At 41.2% G+C, this 21,409-nt stretch overlaps 2 protein-coding genes across 2 annotated transcripts; one reads left to right on the top strand and one right to left on the bottom strand.

Moving 5' to 3' along the window:
• Positions 1-1,316: 1,316 nt before the first annotated feature.
• ccdc80l2 (coiled-coil domain containing 80 like 2) lies at positions 1,317-9,896 on the bottom strand (the record flags this gene model as incomplete). The annotated part of the gene is made up of 12 exons (XM_080743471.1): positions 1,317-1,636; positions 2,509-2,589; positions 2,769-2,872; positions 3,174-3,319; positions 5,296-5,432; positions 5,784-5,940; positions 6,449-6,692; positions 7,211-7,513; positions 7,784-7,935; positions 8,338-8,511; positions 9,080-9,168; positions 9,614-9,896. 12 exons carry the CDS (start codon positions 9,894-9,896, stop codon positions 1,317-1,319), a joined length of 2,190 nt encoding a protein of 729 aa, XP_080599597.1.
• A 5,413-nt stretch (positions 9,897-15,309) lies between these two features.
• Positions 15,310-19,866, top strand: LOC308299444 (ATP synthase subunit e, mitochondrial-like). Its single transcript, XM_080743217.1, has 4 exons — positions 15,310-15,384; positions 17,475-17,529; positions 19,231-19,329; positions 19,780-19,866. Exons 1-4 carry the CDS (start codon positions 15,349-15,351, stop codon positions 19,803-19,805), a joined length of 216 nt encoding a protein of 71 aa, XP_080599343.1. The 5' UTR covers positions 15,310-15,348; the 3' UTR covers positions 19,806-19,866.
• The last annotated feature ends 1,543 nt before the right edge of the window (positions 19,867-21,409 follow it).

A 21,409-nucleotide genomic window follows, 5' to 3' on the forward strand; every position in this document is an offset into this window, starting at 1 on the left:
TAGCGTAATATGATTCTAAAAATGAACAGTGTAATTCAGGGGTGCCCTGCTCTTGGTTGCCTTGTTGACTTTGATAATGACTTTGACCAGCTGAAAAGGTTGCCAGATGTTAAGTACTGCTGTTTAAAGTAAATGCCATGAAGCATACCCTGAGGCAAGTGTCATAATGTCTTTGTTTTACTGCCGTATACGTGTATAATGTCATGGCAGACGGCAAGCCTTTAAAAACAGATGTTCACTTCATAGCTAAACAAAATACAATTTATTGTAAAACAAAAAAACAAACTCAAGTAGGCCAACATGCAGTTTCATTATTATCATGATTGAAATAGTTCAACAAAGTGATTTTCCATTTGGGTTTCTTTACACAGCAAAGTTGTTTGGATTAAAACAAAGGTTTGGACAGAGGTCTTGCCAAAAGGCACAACCTATTTGGAAGCATATTCTTCCTGTTCCACTGTTGCTGCAATCAACAAACATAAACATCTCATGCTTTTCTGCGTGATGTTCTGTGCGACATTAAAACATGTTTCTCATCAAAAAAACATTTATACTTATTACACCATGATGGAAAAATGTAAAAGCTCACAACACGTGGCAATGAGATGTGTTGTGGCTTGTGGGCTTGTAGAATGCACCATCATACAAAGGAGTATAAAACCAGCTTATGCCATTCAATTATATTTTGCTAGTTCATTTACAAACTGCAGTGACACTTTACCCAGTTGAAATCCTGACTATATTTTATTTAATACTATGATGCATCATAACCATATTCCCTATCTATCCCATCTATAGGGAATATGCATTCTGCATTATGAGTACTTTTACTTCCGGTAGTTTAAGTATTTTGATTCCAATCAATTTTGTAATACATTTTGAACACCACATTGTGTTATTGCTACCCCAACCCATTAACAATGTCTTCAAAATCAAGTTTTCTGAAAAACGAGCTTGTAGATCTGCAATTTTTGAAAAATCGTGGCAATGTGTGCAAAATGTAATATATTGTTTTCTTTTTTGAAAATATTTACTTTATTGGCCATACTGTAATTGACAAGAATACCATCATAGATCTCACATTTACCCAGATTTCCATGCTGTCCTTCCCGTGTACCGGTACATCTGAATTTTCTCAAATGCAAGTTCACAGACGCGGAGTAGGCCTACATGAAGTCCTTAAAGCAATCCTTGTCAATGATAGGCAGCACTAGCTCAAGGGTATAGGCATGTATCACTTCTCAATAAAGAAATATATAAAGTTACAAATATAGCATTTTCAAAGCATTCTCCATGCATGCACCTCCTCAGTCTCCTCAGTCCTGCGTCCGGTGGTACAGATAGCTTTCCTCGGCCCCTTCCCCGTCGTATGCTCCTCCCCCGGCTCCCCCTCTCCTCTCGGGGCAGTGGATGCCCAGGCTCCTCTGGAGCTTCTCCTCCTGGACACGGAGCTCCATGGAGTCCACCAGGTCGTAGATGTTCTCCAGGGACCACATGGGCGACGGGAACCAGGCCTTGACGTCGCCGTCCTTGCCCACCACCAGCATGCTGAAGTAGTCCTTGCTGATCTTCAGCTGCTCCCGGAGGTTGTTGACCGTGTCGCCGGGCAGGGGCTCCAGCTCCGTCTGGCTGCGCCCTGCGTGCATGAGTGAGTGGAGGAGCGTTTTTTTGTGGGGGAAATATTAGAAAGGACACGTGCCTAACAGACAGTTTTAAATAGTGAACGTAATTGATGATGATCTGGACCATACATGGGAAAACTGGCGACCCGGGGGCCACATGCGGCCCCCGCTTAATGTGACCCACAGGTTAATATCGGAATGCTGATATTGATTTAAGCTGTTACAATTCCAAACGTGCAAACATGACCCACTTTAATTACTTCAGTCTATTAGTAGTTGAATGACTAATATTAAAAGTCTTTTTTTACGTCCAATGCATTTGTATTTAAGTTCATGAAGTTAAATGCATTTAAATCAAAATGTTACATTTCAGGATTCCAATTAAAAAGTAGCAAAATACCAGATCTACAAGCTCTGCGACGTGTTTTGAGCTTGTAGATCTGCTATTTTTGCTACTATTACTGGAGATGAGAGGTTTCTGCTCGACAGTAACAATATGCAATGTTTAGTGCATGAGTGTGGAAATATAGTGGCCCTCTCCATCATCAAAGTTGCCCACCCCTGATCTGGACAATCCATATACTTATCATATTTGTAAAGTGCATATCATCCATGGCCGGGGGCTGTTAAGTCTGACATCATTTTGTAGGCAGAGGAGAACTTTTGGGGCCAAAAGGCCCCAGCGCCCGTAAATCTTTTTACTATTTTTACTATTTACTAATTTATCTTCTCTTTGTTGTTGAAAGGAAAGTGGTAGAATTATACTTTAGTCGTTATTTTTGTCTCGGATCTGTTGAAATAGCGAGGGACAGATATTGATAATAAATCTGCTTGTAGGTCTGACTACAAAATGATGTCACCGCTTAAAAGCCCCATTGCAACTCACCATTGAGGGGAAACAACTCCACGGTTCCTGAGGATCCCGCTCCCGATCCAACTAGCTTCAATAAAGCAAAGTGCCGTATACCTGTAGACACACCATGTTTGATCCATCAAAGGTTATCCTCTGTATCCACACATACGTGTCTAACTGTGATCCATAAGATTGCACACAACAGTAGTCTAATTAGTTCTATAGGCATAATGACCCTTCTGTTTAAAGGAATATTACAATAAAGTACACTTTAGGTGTGGTATATAACTGACCCATAGGACACTCCTGTCCGCCGAGGGCAGAAAGCTGCTGCTGGTAAGAGTAATCATCTGCAGAAGGAGTGGAGATCAGCAGCAGTCTCCTCTTAGACATGAACCTATTGGACACACAAATCTGTGTAACAATCCTCATTGACATCAACCTATAAACACAAACAATCTGGGTAACAATCCACCACATTTTGGAGACTTCTATGAACCACTAAAGACTGGGTCCAATATCGGCGGGGCTTCATGTGGATCTATTTTTGGCGAGCTATTTTCACAAATGTTTGACCCCAAAAAGGGACGGTTAAAGTTAGATTCAAACTAAGGGGAACTGTCTTAGCTGGAAATTGGCAGCACCATTATAACGGCTAACAGCTTACAATGAAGAGTGATATACAGTATACAGTATACCTAAGCAGTGAATTCTCAGGCTGCTGCTCGGTTTTAGAGCAGGACGGAGGAGACAACTTCTCTTTTTCCTTTTCTGACCGCCGTGATTGAAAGTTGTCAATGTATTCCAACAGAGCAATGGGTGATGGAGGAGCCTCGAACACTCTCTGGAGAAGGGAGAAAGTTAACAGTAGCAGAGTGAGTTACAAAGTGCAAGGTCGGAGAAAATAGCATAAACTACGCCAGTTTAGGTAAAAGGGTACACAAAATAAGCCACAAACACCAGAGGTAGTACGTAGTGCACGATACAATAAGCACCTGCACCTGCACCCTGACATCCAGGTAATTAAATAAACGTATATAAAAGACACGCTATAATAAATGACTGAATAATCATCCATAAAATAATTTACTGTAAGTGCTCTAATCAATGTAACTAGTAGGATATCAGGTATACAGGCCATTTAAATAACATAATAGAGGGTATGCGTGTGACATCATCATCATACCAGGAAGTTATGCAGGAACTCCTACTGAGTGGCATAAAAACTACTTTCTGGCCTTGACAGCCCATACATCCAAACAGAAAAGTCATATCTGATTGCATTGAACGACGTTGAACGACGTTAAACTTTGCCACTAACTTTGCCACTCGATTTGCCACTCGATATGCCATTCACTTTATGCATGCGCAATTGCGCATACCCTCTTTACTGTAGCATGTAACCAACATACTGTAGATCAAAATGACCTTTAGATATGACCTTTATTGAAGGATAAACCCCTTGAGACGTAGCATCTCATTTTAGAGAGGGTCCATATTGAGCAAACACAGAACAATACATTACATGACATTACATTACATACAGTAACACAATACATCCATACAAACACACAAGACAGGGTCTCTCCCAAAGGTTAGCCGCTCCCACCCCACCAATTCAACCCGTACATAGTGAAATTAATATGTATTCCACATCAGCAAAAGAAAACTAAGGCAAAAGCAGAAAACAAAACAAAATTAGAAACATGAGCATGGTGTTTGAAGGTGAGTGAAAAGAGATTCTTTGAACAGGTTAAGGGAGGAAATCGATCTTAGAGAGCTTGGTAGGTCATTCCAATCGCCGTGGCTTTGAATTTAAATGCGCGTCGGCCACATACCAGGGTGGTGTTGCTGGGTACCTTAAAGTAAGGGTGGACTGTATGCCTTAAGTTGTATGGGGCTGTGTAAGGGTCTAAATATTGTTTCAGGTAAGGAGGATAGTTAGAGAAAATACATTTAAAGATGAACTGCATCCAGTGAAAATGTCTACGAGATTTAGGACTTAGCCAGTTAAGGGACTCGTACATTGAGTAATGATGCGTTCTGTAGGGGCATCTCAGGATAAATCTACATAGATTGTGATATGTTACATTAAGAGGGTAAAGGACTGTATCTGTGGTATTTTGATATACTATATCTCCATAATCTAATATTGGTAAAATTAGCTGTAAAATATAACTTGCAAAATATAACTTGCAACTAGCAAAATTGGCAACAAGGAATGAATGAGGAGTCCTAGGAGGTGAGGTACTAGAGCCTGAATTTGAGTTTTTGCAGGACAAAATAGGGAGTGAGTCTGTAGTCCTGAGTCCTGACCGATCGAGGGGGGAGTTCATTCCACAGCTTGGGAGCCAGGAGGGAGAAGAGTCTAGACAGGTTGGCCAGAATGTTTCAGCGAAGCTGACCTACGCTAAGTGTGTGGGAAGGGCTGCTCATGCCCTGAGGTTAAGGGGGTGTCATGCCCTTTGATTGCCTTGAACTTCAGGTCAGCACCTGTTTTGAGTTGGATGCGGATCATGCGGTAAAGCGGAATGCATGGGAGTGGGTGGGAGGCTGTTTAACTGGAGCAGTTGTAGGGGTTTGAGTGGGCATCATCCTGCTTTATTAACACGCCTAAGTAAACAAGAGAACTACAGCATGTTGGATCTAGAACTAGAAGGCAATGTACAGTATCACTTGTCTGTATCTGTCTGGAATTTTACACTGTAACTTATTTCTTCCTTCTCCTGATCCCCAAATCTATTATTTATGGTGGTGAATAATCAATTTCCCCCATCGACTGTTAGTAAGGAGAATGGCGTCAAAACTAGGCTTCCTTACATTGGGTTTGATGTCATAGTCTGTGACGGTCATGGAGAAGAGGTCAGACGAGGACAGCCCCAGCTCTGACCTCAACAGGGAGATCAGGTCTGGATCAGTGGACTGTTTTGGAAGACCGCTGAGAGGTGGCTCAGAGTCTGGAACACACACACACACGCACGCACGCACACGCACACACACACACACACACACACACACACACACACACACACACACACACACACACACACACACAAACACATTTGAATGGGTACACATGGGAACAAAAAAAAAGAACCTGAGCTAGAATGTAACATTGAGAGTGTAAAAATGCACACGTATAGGCAGGATGCTTATCGTTATTATGCAGAAATCTATTCAATGGGTTCAATGGACCCATCTGTAACTCTGACGGTGTACACTCTCAGAGTTATGGTGGTCCTTGAAATTAAAGGTTTTGAGAACCTCTGCCTTAAAACATACAAATAAAAACATACACACTTTCATACCATGCTGGTAGTGCTGCAGGGTGAGGGCTGCATCATGACCTTCACCCACAATGGTTGCCATGGTGATCTTCCTGGTGGCAAAGTCACAGTGTCGCTTCTCATTCTCCTCCTTCTGCTGAACGTACAGGGTTGCATGATCGCTGGGCGTTGAGATCACCTGCCACAGGTACAGCAAGATCAGCGGAATCAGCGATGGTAACAAGCACAGATACGCATCCATAAACAACGATGATATAAAAATATCATGTGAAAATGGTAATCACACCCTTTTTCTTCTAATAATGTATACATTCTATCATGGACAGGAGAGGAGGTTATCGTCACTGTCGGGCAGAAACCTTGTATCTCCCAAGTTTCAAATCTGTACATTTTTTCGCAAAGTAAAGCACTGCTTCATCATACAAGGCCATCGCACAAAAGTAGTGAAAACAGCTGATCTACAAGCACACAACGCCTCGCGGTGCGAGGCGCTGTGTGCTTGTAGATCGGCTGTTTTCACTAGTTTAAATATTCTAAAAATTATAAATACAAAACAAACGGTTTTGGACACACAAGGTTTCCACCCGACAACAACGTTATACTGGTACACTGCATGCACATCTTCAAAAATACAGATTCTAGTTTTGGTATTTCTTGTTGCGCTACTGCAGGACTAGTCTGTTTACCATAAGTCTTCTCGCCCCCGTTAAACTCTGCACAAACTCCTTGAAGGCGGTTCGGTCCTTTTCAGTGGCCTCTCTGTTGGACTTCTTCCCTCGCCCTTTGCCCTTCTTCCCTTTCTTTCCTTTGCCCTTCTTCTTAGAGCTGCTCTTCTCCAGCGAGTCGTCCTTCTTGTTGTGCTCCTCTGTTCTATGGTCGCCGCTTTTCTCGCCGCCTAGTCTCTGGCCTCCTTCCACATGGGGGTCGTATCTACAATAGAATGCAATGAAAACATCATTGATCCAGAGCTGAAAAGCTGTAATACTGTACATCAACAGGTTGTAGTGGATTGGTTCTCAAAGTGGGGTCCTTGAGGGAGTTCCAGGGGGGTCCTAATTAATGATACTTCAACCAAATGGACCCTTATGGGTATGTAACTCAGAGAGAGTGCATAGAACCAAATGGACCCGATAGTATAGTTGGTTTCATTTGTACCGGTACACTCCCAGAGTTAAATTAACATTGATTTTACAATGTAAATTGGGGTCTCAGAGATAGTAATGATTTTGACGGGCACTGATGGCACCGTAATGGCTGATTTTACACTTGCATGCTGAAAATAGCCGACCTACAAGATCACAAGGCGAGCTTAATTTTTGTTTCGTTTTCATTTACTTTTCTTCTGTGAAAAAAAGGTAGTCTGCGAACATTTTCCGCCAATCCTTTAATCGACTAAATCATCATTATTTCTGCAAAACGCACGGTCAACTAACAATATAAATAAATACCTGTTGGTCTTCACTTCTTCGTTCCTCCTGGAGACATCCTCAGGAGATTTGTGTGACGTTTCCTTTTTGACGCTGCTTGAGGCCTTCTCTTCTGTGGACCCTACTGCAGGTGGCTTACGGATGACAAACCTTGAGCGTCCCTGCAAAATGTCCTGGACCTTGTTCTTCAGGACAACCTTTTTGTCCACAAGCGGCCTTCTGTGCAACACAGAAGTCACATTCCCCTGCCTCTGAGAGCTAAGTCCCGTTTTCCTCTTCATCGTTCTCTTTTTCACCACAATCCTCTTCTTGGCTACCTTACACCTGATGAAATAAAACGTCAGTAAGCATGGAAAGTATCGTACTTACATCATAGCATGTATTCATATTTCCTGTTTTGTATTTTAAATAAAGTATGGATTCCAGGGACTCTGTGGTTCACATAGGGAGGGGTCTAAATTGACCAGTAAAGTCTGTAACTGTGGCAGTGTACAAATGGAACCAAATCGGGTTCATTTGGCTCCATTTGTACACTGCCAGAGTTAAGGGGAGAAGTTTGAGAAACAAAGAACAAAAATAATGTGTTGATAATACTTTAAAGGGGAGCCTTTTCGTGTCATCTTCTCCAGCTTCCTCATAGGGAACTGGTCGATAACTTCCAGAACTGCTTCGACCCGTACTGGGTAAGGGAACCGCTCACTGATCCGCAGGTTCTTCTTCAGAACCAACATGGAAAATGCCTGCTCCTGGTTGGATTGAAGACAAAGAGATAAAAGACAATGAACAAAATATGCACGAAAGCACACACTTAAAAAAAGAAAAAAGAAAAAGCCATTGATACTATTTTGACACAGTCTCATTCTAATCTTTTTCAAACTCTGGGTCTGGATGCCAAGCGGGGTCGTGGGACAGTGCAGTGGCAGTCCATAGCTTTTTAACTACCGGTATGTTAATAAGACAAAATATCAGCAGGAATCTCTGCGTTGTAAATATATTTTCTATTTTAATTTATTTTCAAGGCTACCAATACATGCTTTATTTTTTAAATATGCTTCATTTGAACTTTGAAATTGCACTATAAATCATGTGTGCGAGCCCCCATAAAATAGTGTTCTAAGAGTTTGTGAACCCCTAGTCTAATTCATTACCTGGTTGGTGAGCTCAAGGTAGTGAAGCAGTTTGCTAACAGTGTCAGGGTCTAGACTCTCTACTACGGCCTCTCCTTCAAAAGTGGTCTTCTGGATCCGGCCTTCCATCATGGCGTTCTGAATGATGGTGACGATGTAGGTGTCTCTCTCTGCCAGACGGCAGTTCAGGCCCTCCTGTTGGATGGAGGGGTGTAAGAGGGTAAGAGACATGGAAAAAAAGAGGAAAAGGAAAAGGAAAGAACAGAGAGAAACCGGCTGATTTGATTTTTATTCTTGTTTGATTTACTACCACCCCCATAGGCGCCGTTACTGCGCATGCTTCGTCTCTCGAGCACCCAGTGGGAATGAGGAGCACCCAGCAGAAACCAGATTTACATTACCATTACAGTAGCTAGCCCATTCGCTTGGACAACCTGTCCACTCATTGGGGGGGAGCGCGGCCGTTGGCATCCATTCCATTGGCAGGGCACACTCCCATAAGCATGCAAACGTGTATAAATGTATACAGCTTTCGCAAGGACCTGTCTCTAGATGGTAGGTGACGCAGCCAGTAAAGCCAATGGCTTGCTATTGCAACTGGTAGCTACAGAAGTGTAGCACCCTTTTCCTCTTTGTAACTCAAACTGAACTCATCCATGATGCACAAATAGCAGCACACACCGACTCGAGGGAGTGTCGGCACAGTCAACGAGAGACAGAGAGACGGGGGGAGCGAGGGAGAGACATGTTTAACTATAACTACCTGTTCCATGTCTTCCAGCTGCTTCTCCATCATAAGCAGGTAGTTGTCACTATGGGATGGAGCTGTGATCACCCACAATCGTTTCTTACCTGAGGAGTACAGTGTGGTGGTGATTATTCCATCATTTGTTATCATAGGTAGTATACATACATACTGTACATGCATGGGTATCCATCCATCCATCCATACATAGAATACTGTTACATACATACATACATACATACATACATACATACATACATAAATGCTGTACATACATAATACTGTACGTACATACATACATACATACATATATACATATATACATACATACATACATACATACATACAGTACATACATAACTACATAATTACACTACATACATACATACATACATACATACATACTCATCCATATTGTACATACACGCCTACATACATACACACTGTATGCATACTAAAATCATCAGTGCTGTAATTTAACTTTAACTTAAAAAAAAATGTGTCCCAAATATTATTTTACATACAAACATATAGATAATTATGGATAGTTACCAGCAAAGTTAGCCAGGAAATCAAGCTCTGGTGCCAGGTTTGATGATGGGTCCTCTACCCTCCTGTCTTCCTCTGGCTCCCTATCCTCATCCAGCCCCAGCCCCCGACCCAGCGCCTCCAGGTCCGAATAGTCTCCCCAGTCCCTTACATTGGGGTCCAAGTGTTCCTTGGGCTGGCTTTGTCTTTTCCCTGTCCGTGCAGCAAGCGAGGTTGAGTAGCTGCAGCCCCACAGAAGGACGAGCAGCAGTAGCAGCGACCATTTGGAATGATACAAAATAGACATTGTCTTCAACCTGGATTGCTGGTTAGCTGGTGTGTTGATTAGCCGGTTCGATCAGTCAGAATCAAGTCACGAATGATCCTTTAGCTGCGTGCATTTGTGTTATTGTATACCACCATCAAGATACGATCTTGTTCTTAGTAGGTCATAGGTTTTGTGATTGCATCTGAGGCAGCTTTGTCCTGACTTCCAGAACTTTCAACCTATACGTTCCAATCCTTGTTTGTTGTAGACTCAAAAAGGGACAGAGAAAAGCTTGATACTTGATACTTGAACTTGATATTCCTCCTTTGCTCCCAGAAATCCCAGATGAAAACCAAAACTAAACTAAAAAGAAAAAGAAAATAACAGTTTCAAGTCAAAAGTGTCTTGATGAGAATGTAAAATCCTTAAAAAACAAACAAGTCAAATGCTGGAGTGAATGCATTCAGCATGGAAGAAGGAAGAAGGGCAGCACCAAATGCAGCTGGCTGTTCTCTCTCTAGCAGAGAGACTGAGACTTGAAAGAGACTTTGCAAAGTCCTCTGTTGCACACACACATGCACGCGTGCGAGCGCACAGGCACGCACACACATACACACACCCCTGGTTCACATTATAGCCAAGCGTTGTTAACAGGAAACTCCTGGAATTTTCTTTAACTTCAAAGCATTTTCTCCCAAAAGAATCTCCCTCTCTCTCTCTCTCTCCTCTCACTCACTCTCCCTCTCTCTGTGTGGTGCACGCACGCACGCACAGCACGCACGCACGCACGCACGCACGCATGCACGCACGCACGCACGCACGCACGCACGCACGCACACACACACACACACACACACGTATGCAAGTACACACATTCACATGTCTCAGAGCTGACACATACAGTAGCATACATACTAAAAATGCACATGTATGCACACAACACAAAATCAAACACACATTGAATTTGATAGCTTCATTCGACTGCTTTAATGTCAACATCAGTTGATTCTAGGTTTTACTTGTATTTTGTATCATTTACTGCTGCTGCAGGTCAACACGCTAATATTCTTTCTGGGGGTGTTGCACATGTGGAATCCAGTTACGGAATAATCAGCTTGACAGTTCAATTAAAACATGATGTGGCTCAGAGCTATGCAATACACCCTACTAACCTAATACAACAGCTGACAGCTGGTCTAGTTTGCTCCAAAGAGATAACACGTAATAACATGCAGCAAGAGACCATTTCTTTTCTCTCCCCTTCAGATTTCTGCAAGTGGTATTATTGGCTAAAATCAGAGGATGCCTAGTTAAGCTTGATTTATACACTTAATTGTCTCCACCAGCCGAAGGCATGGGGGAGAGTATGTTTTCCCCTTCGTCCGTCCGTGTGTCCGTCCGTCCGTCCGTCCGTCCGTGCGTGCGTGCGTGCGTCCGTCCGTCCGTCCGTGTGTCCTCGCAGTTTGTGTGCACCTAATCTCAGTCGCCGTTGGCCCGGTCGCTGCCAAAATGAGCACACACATTCCCTGGATGCCAATCTAGAACCTCTGCCCTAAACTTTTCAAATGGGCCTTTTCTAGCGCCACCTAGTGAGCGATGTTCGCAAAACACATTTCTGTGCACTACTCTTACAGATTTTGTCCAAAAATCCTACAAATCGGTAGGCAGTATCTCGACAGTCATGTGATCGACACGGATCTGTCCGATTTTGCATATTCCATCCTGATTGGCTAAGATTGGCTTCCAAAGTTTGTAGGATTGAGCCGTTTTGAACAAAATGCCTCAAATCCCAAACGCAAAGTGCAATTATCATGAAATCGCGCACACACGTTCCCACTAGGTCGAGGAAGAAATGCCACTTCAAATCTTTGAAATCAGCCTCATGGTGGCGCTATAACAGGCCGATTTGTGGTTTTACCTATAACTCAACCGATCAGTTTCAAACTTTGTAAGCGCACTCACTAGAGGCCAAGGAAAAACCCTTTCCCTGCATTTTTCACATCAGCCTTTTATAGCGCCACCAAGAGGCCGACTTATGTAAAACACAATTTTTCCTATTATTCCTTGAGATTTTATCCAAAAATCATGCAAATCGGTACACAGTATCTCTATAGTCATGTGATCAAGTCCGATCCGTCTGATATTTCATATTCCATCCTGATTGGCTAATATTGGCTTCCAAAGTTTGCAGGATTGCTCAGTTTTTGAACAAAATGCCTCAAATCATCAACGCAGCTTGCGATTAGTGTGAAATTTGCCACACATATTCCCACTATGTCAAGGAACAAATGCTACCTTTTTCACATTGGCATGTTATAGCGCCACCAGCAGGTAGACTTTTGCAAAACACATTTTTGGAACACAATGCTTCAAATCAAGCATGCAGCGTCCGATTGCCATGAAAGGTCTAAGGTGAAGAACATATGCCACCCTTTTTACACTAGTCTATTATACAGTAGCACCACCAGGACGCCTGGCCTGGTGGAGACCTGTGCTCGGAAGAGCACTGCTTCTAGTTAATAATTGATTTGTACAACTGTATGTTGTATGTCAGAGTCACACACTGAAAATAGCTTCTCTACAGTGGTGGAAAAAGTACTCAAATGTTTTACTTAAGTCAAAGTATCAATACTGCAATGTAGAAATACTTTGTTACAAGTATATAAAGGGCAATGATCTTTCTCACTTAGTGAAGGAATCGGAAGTGGGGTAATTGCACTCTCTGCAGACCTTATGGCATAAGACTCTGTGGGTGTTAATGGTATATGTGCTCATTTTAGTAATTATTTAATACCTTTATGTTGTGTTATTGTCATGAATTATTTTTGTTTGTTTTTCTTTTTTGTAAGTTTTTTTTTCCATATGTGGTGTCATTCGAGTTATTTTATTGCAGTTTGTATTTTCATTTTCATGTATTTGTATTTGTTATGTGTGTCTTTAAAATAGAAAGAAAAAGAAAATAAACATATGGTTAAAAAAAAGTCTGGTATTCAAAATGTACTTGAGTAAAAGTACGAAAGTATTGGGATCAAAATGTACTTAAAGCACCAAAAGCAAAAGTACATGTTTGAAAATAGCCGATCTACAAGCTCACACCTCACAGTTGTGAGCTTGTAGATCGGCTATTTTCAAACAGCCAAGGTATAAAATAGTTGCCTGACTGCGAGCGCCAGACATCTCACACTACGTTCACTACGTTTCACCAACAGGGGGGGGTGATGTGCGGACTGAAGTGTCAGGCTAATAAAATAGGGCTAAAGTGTTTTTTGTATGTTTTGTAATATTATTGTATATAAAATAACTAGTAACTAAAGTTTTCAAATAAATGTAGTGAAGTAAAAATACAATATTTGGATCCGAGATGTAGTGAAGTAGAAGTAAAAGTATTGGAAATTGGAAATAGACCTACTCAATTAAAGTAAAGAGACATCAGAATTGTACAGTACTAGAGTAAAGTACTTTGTTACTTTACACCACTGGTTGCAGGCTTTTTTCTTCTCTGGGTCAACTGATTCTGTACAGTAACATGTAATATAGACCTGAGAAAATCCATAAACCTAATTTACTTAAGTCTTACATGCATTAGCCTATGAGAGAGGGATGAGGTATACTTTATTAATACCAGAGGGGAAATGGAGGCGTTACAGCAGCATAGTGTGACACTGACAATACATACATAAACTACTAGACAAACAGTAACACAACAGACACAATATGGACACAAACACAAAAGACCAGGATCGACAAATACATGAGGGAGAGAGTTCTTATAAGTGTTCATTGTACAGTCTGATGGCAGTTGGCAAGAAAGAGAATCTGTATCTCTCCGTGTGCATTTTCGGAGGGAGAGTGAGCCTCTGGCTAAAGGTGCTCACCCTGTCCGGCCTACATCCTCTGATTAAGGCTACCTCACTTATTAGGTTACCTCACAATAACCCTGGTGTCCCTATTTTGGGCACGTTGTTGTTATAAGCCAAACAAATAGCCGATCTACAAGCTCACGTGTGACGGTATACAACGCGTTGTGAACTTGTAGATCTTATACAGTACCATGTAGTAGGCCTCTGCAGAGGCGATACAATGCTCTCTCATCTGTTTGTTGGTGACACTGTTAATGTTTTGAAATATAGCTCCCAAAGGGTGCTGAAGCCTGAAGAAGTCTGCACTCATGGCTACCAGTCGAAAAAGTTTTTATTTCATTTTATTTTAAGCGACAACGTTTAGATCTGTGTCAGTGGCTCGGTGTGGGTCTTCATCAGACCAGATGAAGGTCACAGTGAACTTCACAAGTGTGGAGTGTCAAGTGTTAAGTCATTTTAAACAGTGTTACCAAACCAAAGGTAGTTTTGCGTTGTTGAAAGTCTATTCTCCGCGGTGGTGAACCCCTCAGCACCCCACCTACTCTGTAAAATACATTATTTTTGGCATGAAATAAAGTGCATCCAACTCGACCGCCGCTTATTTCCGGGTTGGGGGCTTTTAAGCCGTGACATCATTTTGTAGGCAGAGGAGAATCTGCCCCCAGAGCATTTTCTGTCCCTCGCTATTTTCAACAGATCCGAGACAAAAATAACGACTAAAGTATAATTCTAACACTTTCCTTTCAACAACAAAGAGAAGAAAAATGTGTAAATAGTAAAAATAGTAAAAGATTCACGGAAACTGGGGGCAGAAATTCTCCTCTGCCTACAAAATGATGTCATACTTAACAGCCCCAAGTATCTGCGGTGGCCGCTAGGTGGCTCGAGGTGGATGCGTTTTATTTCATGACAAAAATAATGTATTTTACAGAGTAGGTGGGGTGCTGAGAGGTTCACCACCGCGGAGAATAGACTTTCAACAACTCAAAACTACCTTTGGTTTGGTGAGTAGTGAAGTAGTTTAGTTTATTTTGACTGATGTTGAGCGCTCGGAGGGGCTGAGATACTGGAGTCTAGCCATTTCCCGACGGGTCTGTCAGAGCGTCACCGGGAGGTGACGCGATGGACCAGAGCTAGTGGAACACTTGCATATCATGACCACGAGGAGGCAGTAAAGGCATTGATTGCACTGTTGGTATTCATCAATCATTATGATTAATCGTTGCAGAAGGTAAGGGTACTTACATGACAGTGTAGATGTGCAATTGCTTGGGAATTTCTCCAGTCCCCACCTTTTGAAAAAGTATGGGATGTCTACTGACCTGGAGTAGGCAGATGCTAATGCAGTCTGACTCGAGAGATGCATTACTAACTTTACATTTGCCTTTTGCCTGTTATCTCTCTACGGTACCACATTACTACAGTATGGAATTGTCCAATTTGCTATCCAACGATAACAACATATTCTAAGTTTTGGGTCTGAGAGGCGGGAGACAAGTAAAAGTTTGAGGCATCACGCATTGACTGCATAAAGGCTGGTAACGCAGGGTGCCAATCACTCCGACGTCTTCTTTACGTCACACTGACCCCGCCCTCCCCGGAAACTCACTTCATTTGACAGAAGCAGCACCATGGCTCCTCCAGTTGCAGTGTCGCCACTTATCAAGGTAAAGCCTAACAACATGAAGTATATGACGGGATTACAGCTCTTTTAAATCCGCGTTTGCTGTAAAAACTGTGAAAGAATAAGTGACTGACCTTCGTCCATTTTCCTGCAAGACAGCTGGCAACCTGCTAGCAGTCATGCTAACGCCTGTTAGCATAGTAGGCATGCGAATGACATTGACAGTTCAAACGGATGGATCGCTGCCCAGTAGTCTAATCAAAGTGTTTACATTTCACATGACGTCTTTTACCTGATGCATCTGAATGATTTAATTGTAATTCGACATGTAACCAGGGCATCGAACACCTCCTTACGTACACAAGGTCACTGGCTGTGCAGTGATAATTGGAGTGATAAAGTACCCAGTGCAGCTCATCAAATTAGCTCACAAGGTGTCGCTATGAGACATGTTGGTGTGAGCTTGTAGATTTGCTGTTTTCGGTCAGGATGTAAATCAGTGAAAAGCTGTGCTGATGACAGTTTATACAAGGTCAAGATGTTTCAAATTTAATCGAGCATTCCAGCAAAAAATGGATTATTAGAGCCCAATACAGTATATGCCACCAGGTTAATCTTTGGCATAGGATACTGTTTGCTGGTCTCTGGCACATTAATTGCTGGTTTGAAATGGCCCTGTTCAGATACCAATTAGCTCACATGAGAATTTGCATCATCAATGCATTTAGAAACCTTTCAATTGTATTATATTTTCCAGTAATGATATATTGAGCGGGCACCCCAGATCTCCCAGTAAACACTAGCCGTCATTTAGCCCAATGGTTATGTTTAGCCCTCATTTGAACCGTCTATCGTCAGTCTGTCTATAGACCGATTGTAGCTGATTACATTTAATCCATTATTCCATACTTGTTGATTAAAAAAACAGCTTTAATATCCACACCTGGTTTTCAAATATTGGACTAAAGTAATATTAAGAGCCAATTTCACTATATAGTCGAGTTGAGTTGTAGCCGTCATCTGAACGCTAGCCATGTAACGATATATTACCGTTTCAGGACAAACGTGTGTTAGACCATCTTTTTTTTTAAATACATTTTTATCAAGTTGTTCATTATCGGATGCTAACAGTATCTCCCGGTTCTACCTTAATAGTTGATTGCATCCACTGAGCAGTTTCTGGCCATTGCACGTCTAAAAGACGTGCTGGTCAATACCTTTGAAACATTCTAAAAGTGTAATAAATAATTGCATAATGCCGTGGTACGCTGCTCATGACAGCATACTATTACTTCTCTGAGTTACATAATTCATTCTGACACCAACAGCCACAAACACACAAGACTGCATGTCTCCCACCCCCACCATACGATAATGATTGATTAAATACAATCGTTTTATAGCTATGCATCAATATAAAGTAGTTTGTGTTGTCAAACAAATGCACCGACCTCAAACGAACAGCGGGAGGGATATGTCAACTACTAATAGCTGCTGGAATACACACAAGTAACAAGCTGTGCCGTGGTCTAGGGGTAGGGCACAGGTTTCATAAGTAGAAGGTCTGGAGTTCGAACCCCGGCGACTCCCAGTGTCAAATAAGAACAGTGTAAAAAATCATTACAAATACGTTCAGCTGCGGTGGTTCGAGTAGCAGACGGCGCTCAGAACGAAGGAATAATGATTTTAAACCTTGCTGGCTGCCATCAATTTCACTACATTTTCACTACTTTCGGCGGCCGCTAGGGGCCGCTAAAGGCGTTTAAATGGCGGTTATGTATAACCGTCATTTAAACTTTAAATTCTAAACTCGTCACAGACCGGATCTAGCTATACGTCTGGTTAGGGCGAAGACGTCATATGAACGTGTTCTAACCACCAAATTGCTTAGTGGGCTGTAAAATCTTTAACAACTAAATAAAGATGATCATGATGGTCAGATACCTTAAAATCAGACGAATCAACCCCCCACTCACTTTGATATAAACACTTTTGCCTTGTTTTGAGCTACTGTATAATGTCAAGCTTGTCACTTTTATGAGAGTTAATTTAAAAAGCCCAGAAAATATATGTTCTAGACGTACTATCATGATGTGTTAACACTGTCTAATCAGGCTGTATCTTTTATTTCAGACGGCCAGATGGTCTGCCTTGCTCCTTGGCGTGTTGTATGGCAAACAGAGGTTTGGTAAGTATGTGTCAATGCATGAATGTGTGTGTCTGTTAGGGCACCTGGGCGATATTGACACAATAACATGTCACAACCATGGTCCAAATACTAGAGATGTACCGATACCATTTCTTCCTACGTACCGCACGACACAGAGTAACGATCCGATAAGTGTGTAATTAAAGGAAAAACTAGGACAATGGTTCTCAAAGTCAGGTTCCAGGGACTCTCAGGGTTCCTTGAGGGAGTTCTGAATGGACCGGTCCCTTACATGTCTGTAACTCTTGAGTGTCCCATTTGGTTATGTTTGTACACTCAAGCGTTATGGGGGTCCTTGAAATGAGAAGGTTTGAGAACCACTGATCTAAAAATATGTAAAAATTAAAAAAACATAAGCATACAAAATAATGGATTACTGTAAATGGCATATCATGTGTACCAACATTTTAGCCAGTATTGTGCTGATACTGGTTTTCAGGGAAAAACTTGACCAAATACTACTAATAATAAATAATTGATGTTAATTTCCTTCAGTTAGAACCATAGCAGTAAATCTATGATCATAGCAATGCTGTGCATCCATTTCTAATATGGAAGAGGAAGTCCAGTAAACCATCAGTTTTGTTTTACTGTATATGAAGATGTGTCGGGCTGGCAATGAAATGCAAACCAATATGCGTAATTGATACTATACTATTATACAATATCGCTATAATACGTTTTTTCTATTAATTTATTGTAGGAAGCTGTTAGACCTTTTTCCAGATCGCTGCCATGTACAGCGCACAGCCACACACACACACAGAGTCACTTGACACACTTTCCACCGCAGTTATGGTTGCTGCTCTGAGAACTCAGTCTATTGAATATCTATGTATTCACAAATACTAGATAACATGTACAAATGTAGCCCTACAACTAGGCATGGTTTGGTAAAGCAGCACAGAAAAATAGATGTTCTCTTATGTGGTCCCTGGTACAGTATTCTTTCAAATGGTTATCCAAATACATATACATTTGTGGGTCCTTGACATGAAAATGTTAGAGAACTCGGCCTAGAGTGTTACTGTTATACAGCCAGACAATAAAGGTATCACACATGATAGGTCCCTTGCGTTATGTGTTTGTTTGCAAGGAAGTGATTCAGAACAGCAGGTGTGCCTAAAAAGCAACTCAGCAGTTGATGCTGTAGTGTAGGGGTTTTCAAACCTTTTTCCCTCAGGGGACCTCTGTAAATAACTTTTTCATCCACAGCACACCTGAATTACACTGTTATTTTTTAGAATCTTGCATCATATTGGAGAAATATCCGTTTCCATCAGAACTGACTGATAATAATGTTATACTTGACGTTTAACCACTTGAACCCCAGCATGCCTATTCTGGGGGTAAGGTTCACCAAAAATAGCCGATCTACAAGCTCACAAGTTGTGAGCTTGTATATCTGCTATTTTTGGTGAAGAGAGTTGTCGTAGATAGAAAAAGAACTCAAGTACAGTGCAAATCAGGTCTTGTTTTACTAGGCATAGTGAAGTGATATTGATGTAGTGATATTGATGATTCCAAATATCAAATTATCTCGCGGCACCCCTGGACTGGCATCACGGCACCCCAGGGGGCACCCACTTTGAAAACCCCTGCTGTAGTGTACATGCAGTGTAATAATCATGCACATAGACTTAAAGTGTTTGTTTAACATTTCAAATGACTGTCTTGCAGAGTACTTGAAGCCCATCGCTGAGGAGGAGAGGAAGATTGAAGAGGCAGAGAAGAAGGCCAGAGAGGAGCAGGAGCGAATCTACAAACAGCTGTCTGAAGGTAACAACATTGGCCAAATGTTCAATTAACGGAGGGAGAAATTGATAAAAAAAAAATAGCTGATCTACAATCGTGAGCTTGTAGATCTGCTAATTTCTCTATGTATCTGTGGAACTGAGTTAAACAAAATGTAATGCATCAACTCTCAACTCCCTCATTCTAAGTGTTTGTCACAGTGAGGGGTCACCACTCACCAGTTCAAAAATGATTATTTTGGGGAGTCGCGGCCTGAATAGGTTGAGAAGCACTGTATTAGCCCATTAAGACCTGGAATATGCATCCATGTCACTAGATTTTAACCACTTTTACCATTATTTTATGCTTTAGCTATTAAAAAATAGCACATATACAATCTCGCAGCTGTGCCGCGCTGCAAACTTGTAGATATGCTATTTTTGAAAAATGGACAACACACTGACAAATGTATGTCTTTCTTTCTCTCCTCTGCAGCAAATGAAGACACCATCCTGAAGTAAATGCCTATGGACCTGGTATCATAATAATGTTCTGTCAATAAAATGACCAAGTTATTTTTCATTTATTGGAGTCTCATTTCTTTTCTATTCTCAGGGCATTGAGATGGGGGGGGGGGGGGGGGGGGTTAGATGTTGGATCCTGTTGATCACAGCCAGGTCTAAAGCTGCAGTGGCTCCCTCTCACCTAAAGACTTAAGCATTGAGATCCTCTGTTTTCCGTGCACCACGGCACGTTTAACTAAGTACATAACTAAGGCTTTAATCTCTGCAAAGGAGGGAATATCTTGGCAAAATTACTGTATGTGTCGTTGTGTTTTATACATGTCCAGCGTGAGATGAGCCTGGAGGGAAAGCGTGGTGGTAATCCTGCCCTATTTTAGCAGCAGCAATCCCAGGATTGAGGTCAGGGGCCAGTGGCAGAAAGTGCAGTGTGGACAATACTGTCTGTGTATTGTACAATAATACAGCCGTCAATTTGATCTCTACACCATCACATTGCATAAGTGGTTGTATTTTATCAATTTTCTTACAGTTATAAATGTATCTCTTTTTTTATAGAACAGTTAAACTAAAATTGAATCTATTGTTCAAAATAATATTTTATACATTTTCAAAAATAGTGGATCTACAAACTCGTGTCTCAGTGAAAAGTGCATTGAGCTGAGCTTGTAGACCCATTATTTTTTCTAACTTTCAACATTTTCTGTATTCGTTGATATATGCCCCAAAAAGTGCTTCTTGATAACAATTAATCAAATTAATTGATAGAAGGTACCCATATCACCATATTTTCTTATTCTTGTCAATGAATTACCTGGAATGCAGAGTGAAGGCAAGCTTTTATTTCTGCCCCCACCATTTAGCCATTTGTGTGTTGTGTATAAATATACAGTATATGGCAATGTAGGGAGACAGTCGTTTACTACTGTAAATCTATGACATTTAATAACCTTAATGTGGGTGGAAAGGACAGTGCTTAGAGATGACGGCTACTGTGTAAGAGGCTTTTCCTACAGGTGAGTCACCAGCGACTTGTAGGCGAAGTAGTGAGATGCTAGTTCAACAGGCAGGTAAAGTAAAGCCACAGATGAATGGTTGGACAGCAGTGCATCCATATTAAAATATGTTCAGGTGTGAGGAGAATTTGATTAAGATAATTGCCCTTTTGACTCGTTAAGGCCAAGGAATTGAACAGGAAACCTAACATTTATCTTTTAACCTAGTATGTATGTAAATGTGAATACAATATAAGACTAAAGTCAATTATGAGATCTTAAAGCTGAATGTAAAATAAAAATACATTTATTTATTGGATAATGTATATACAAAAAAAAAGACTAAAGTCAATGAGATCTTAGTGCAGAAAGTATCATAAAAATACATTTATTTATTGGGTAATGATTGTATAGAGGACCTAAAGAGGTGAGCTTTAATACTTATGATACAGTATATTATCTGCCTTCAAATGAATCTGCAGAATAAAGGGTAAGATGTATTCCCAAATATATTTTCTATCAATACAACTGAATGGTTGAGAGCTCATCAATTAAATTAAGAACGTTTTTAAAGATTTTTTTTTTTGGGGCTTTTTCTGCCTTTATTGG

Source organism: Nannobrachium achirus (assembly GCF_963921795.1).
Source record: "Nannobrachium achirus genome assembly, chromosome: 15".
Classification (NCBI taxonomy): Eukaryota; Metazoa; Chordata; class Actinopteri; order Myctophiformes; family Myctophidae; genus Nannobrachium; species Nannobrachium achirus.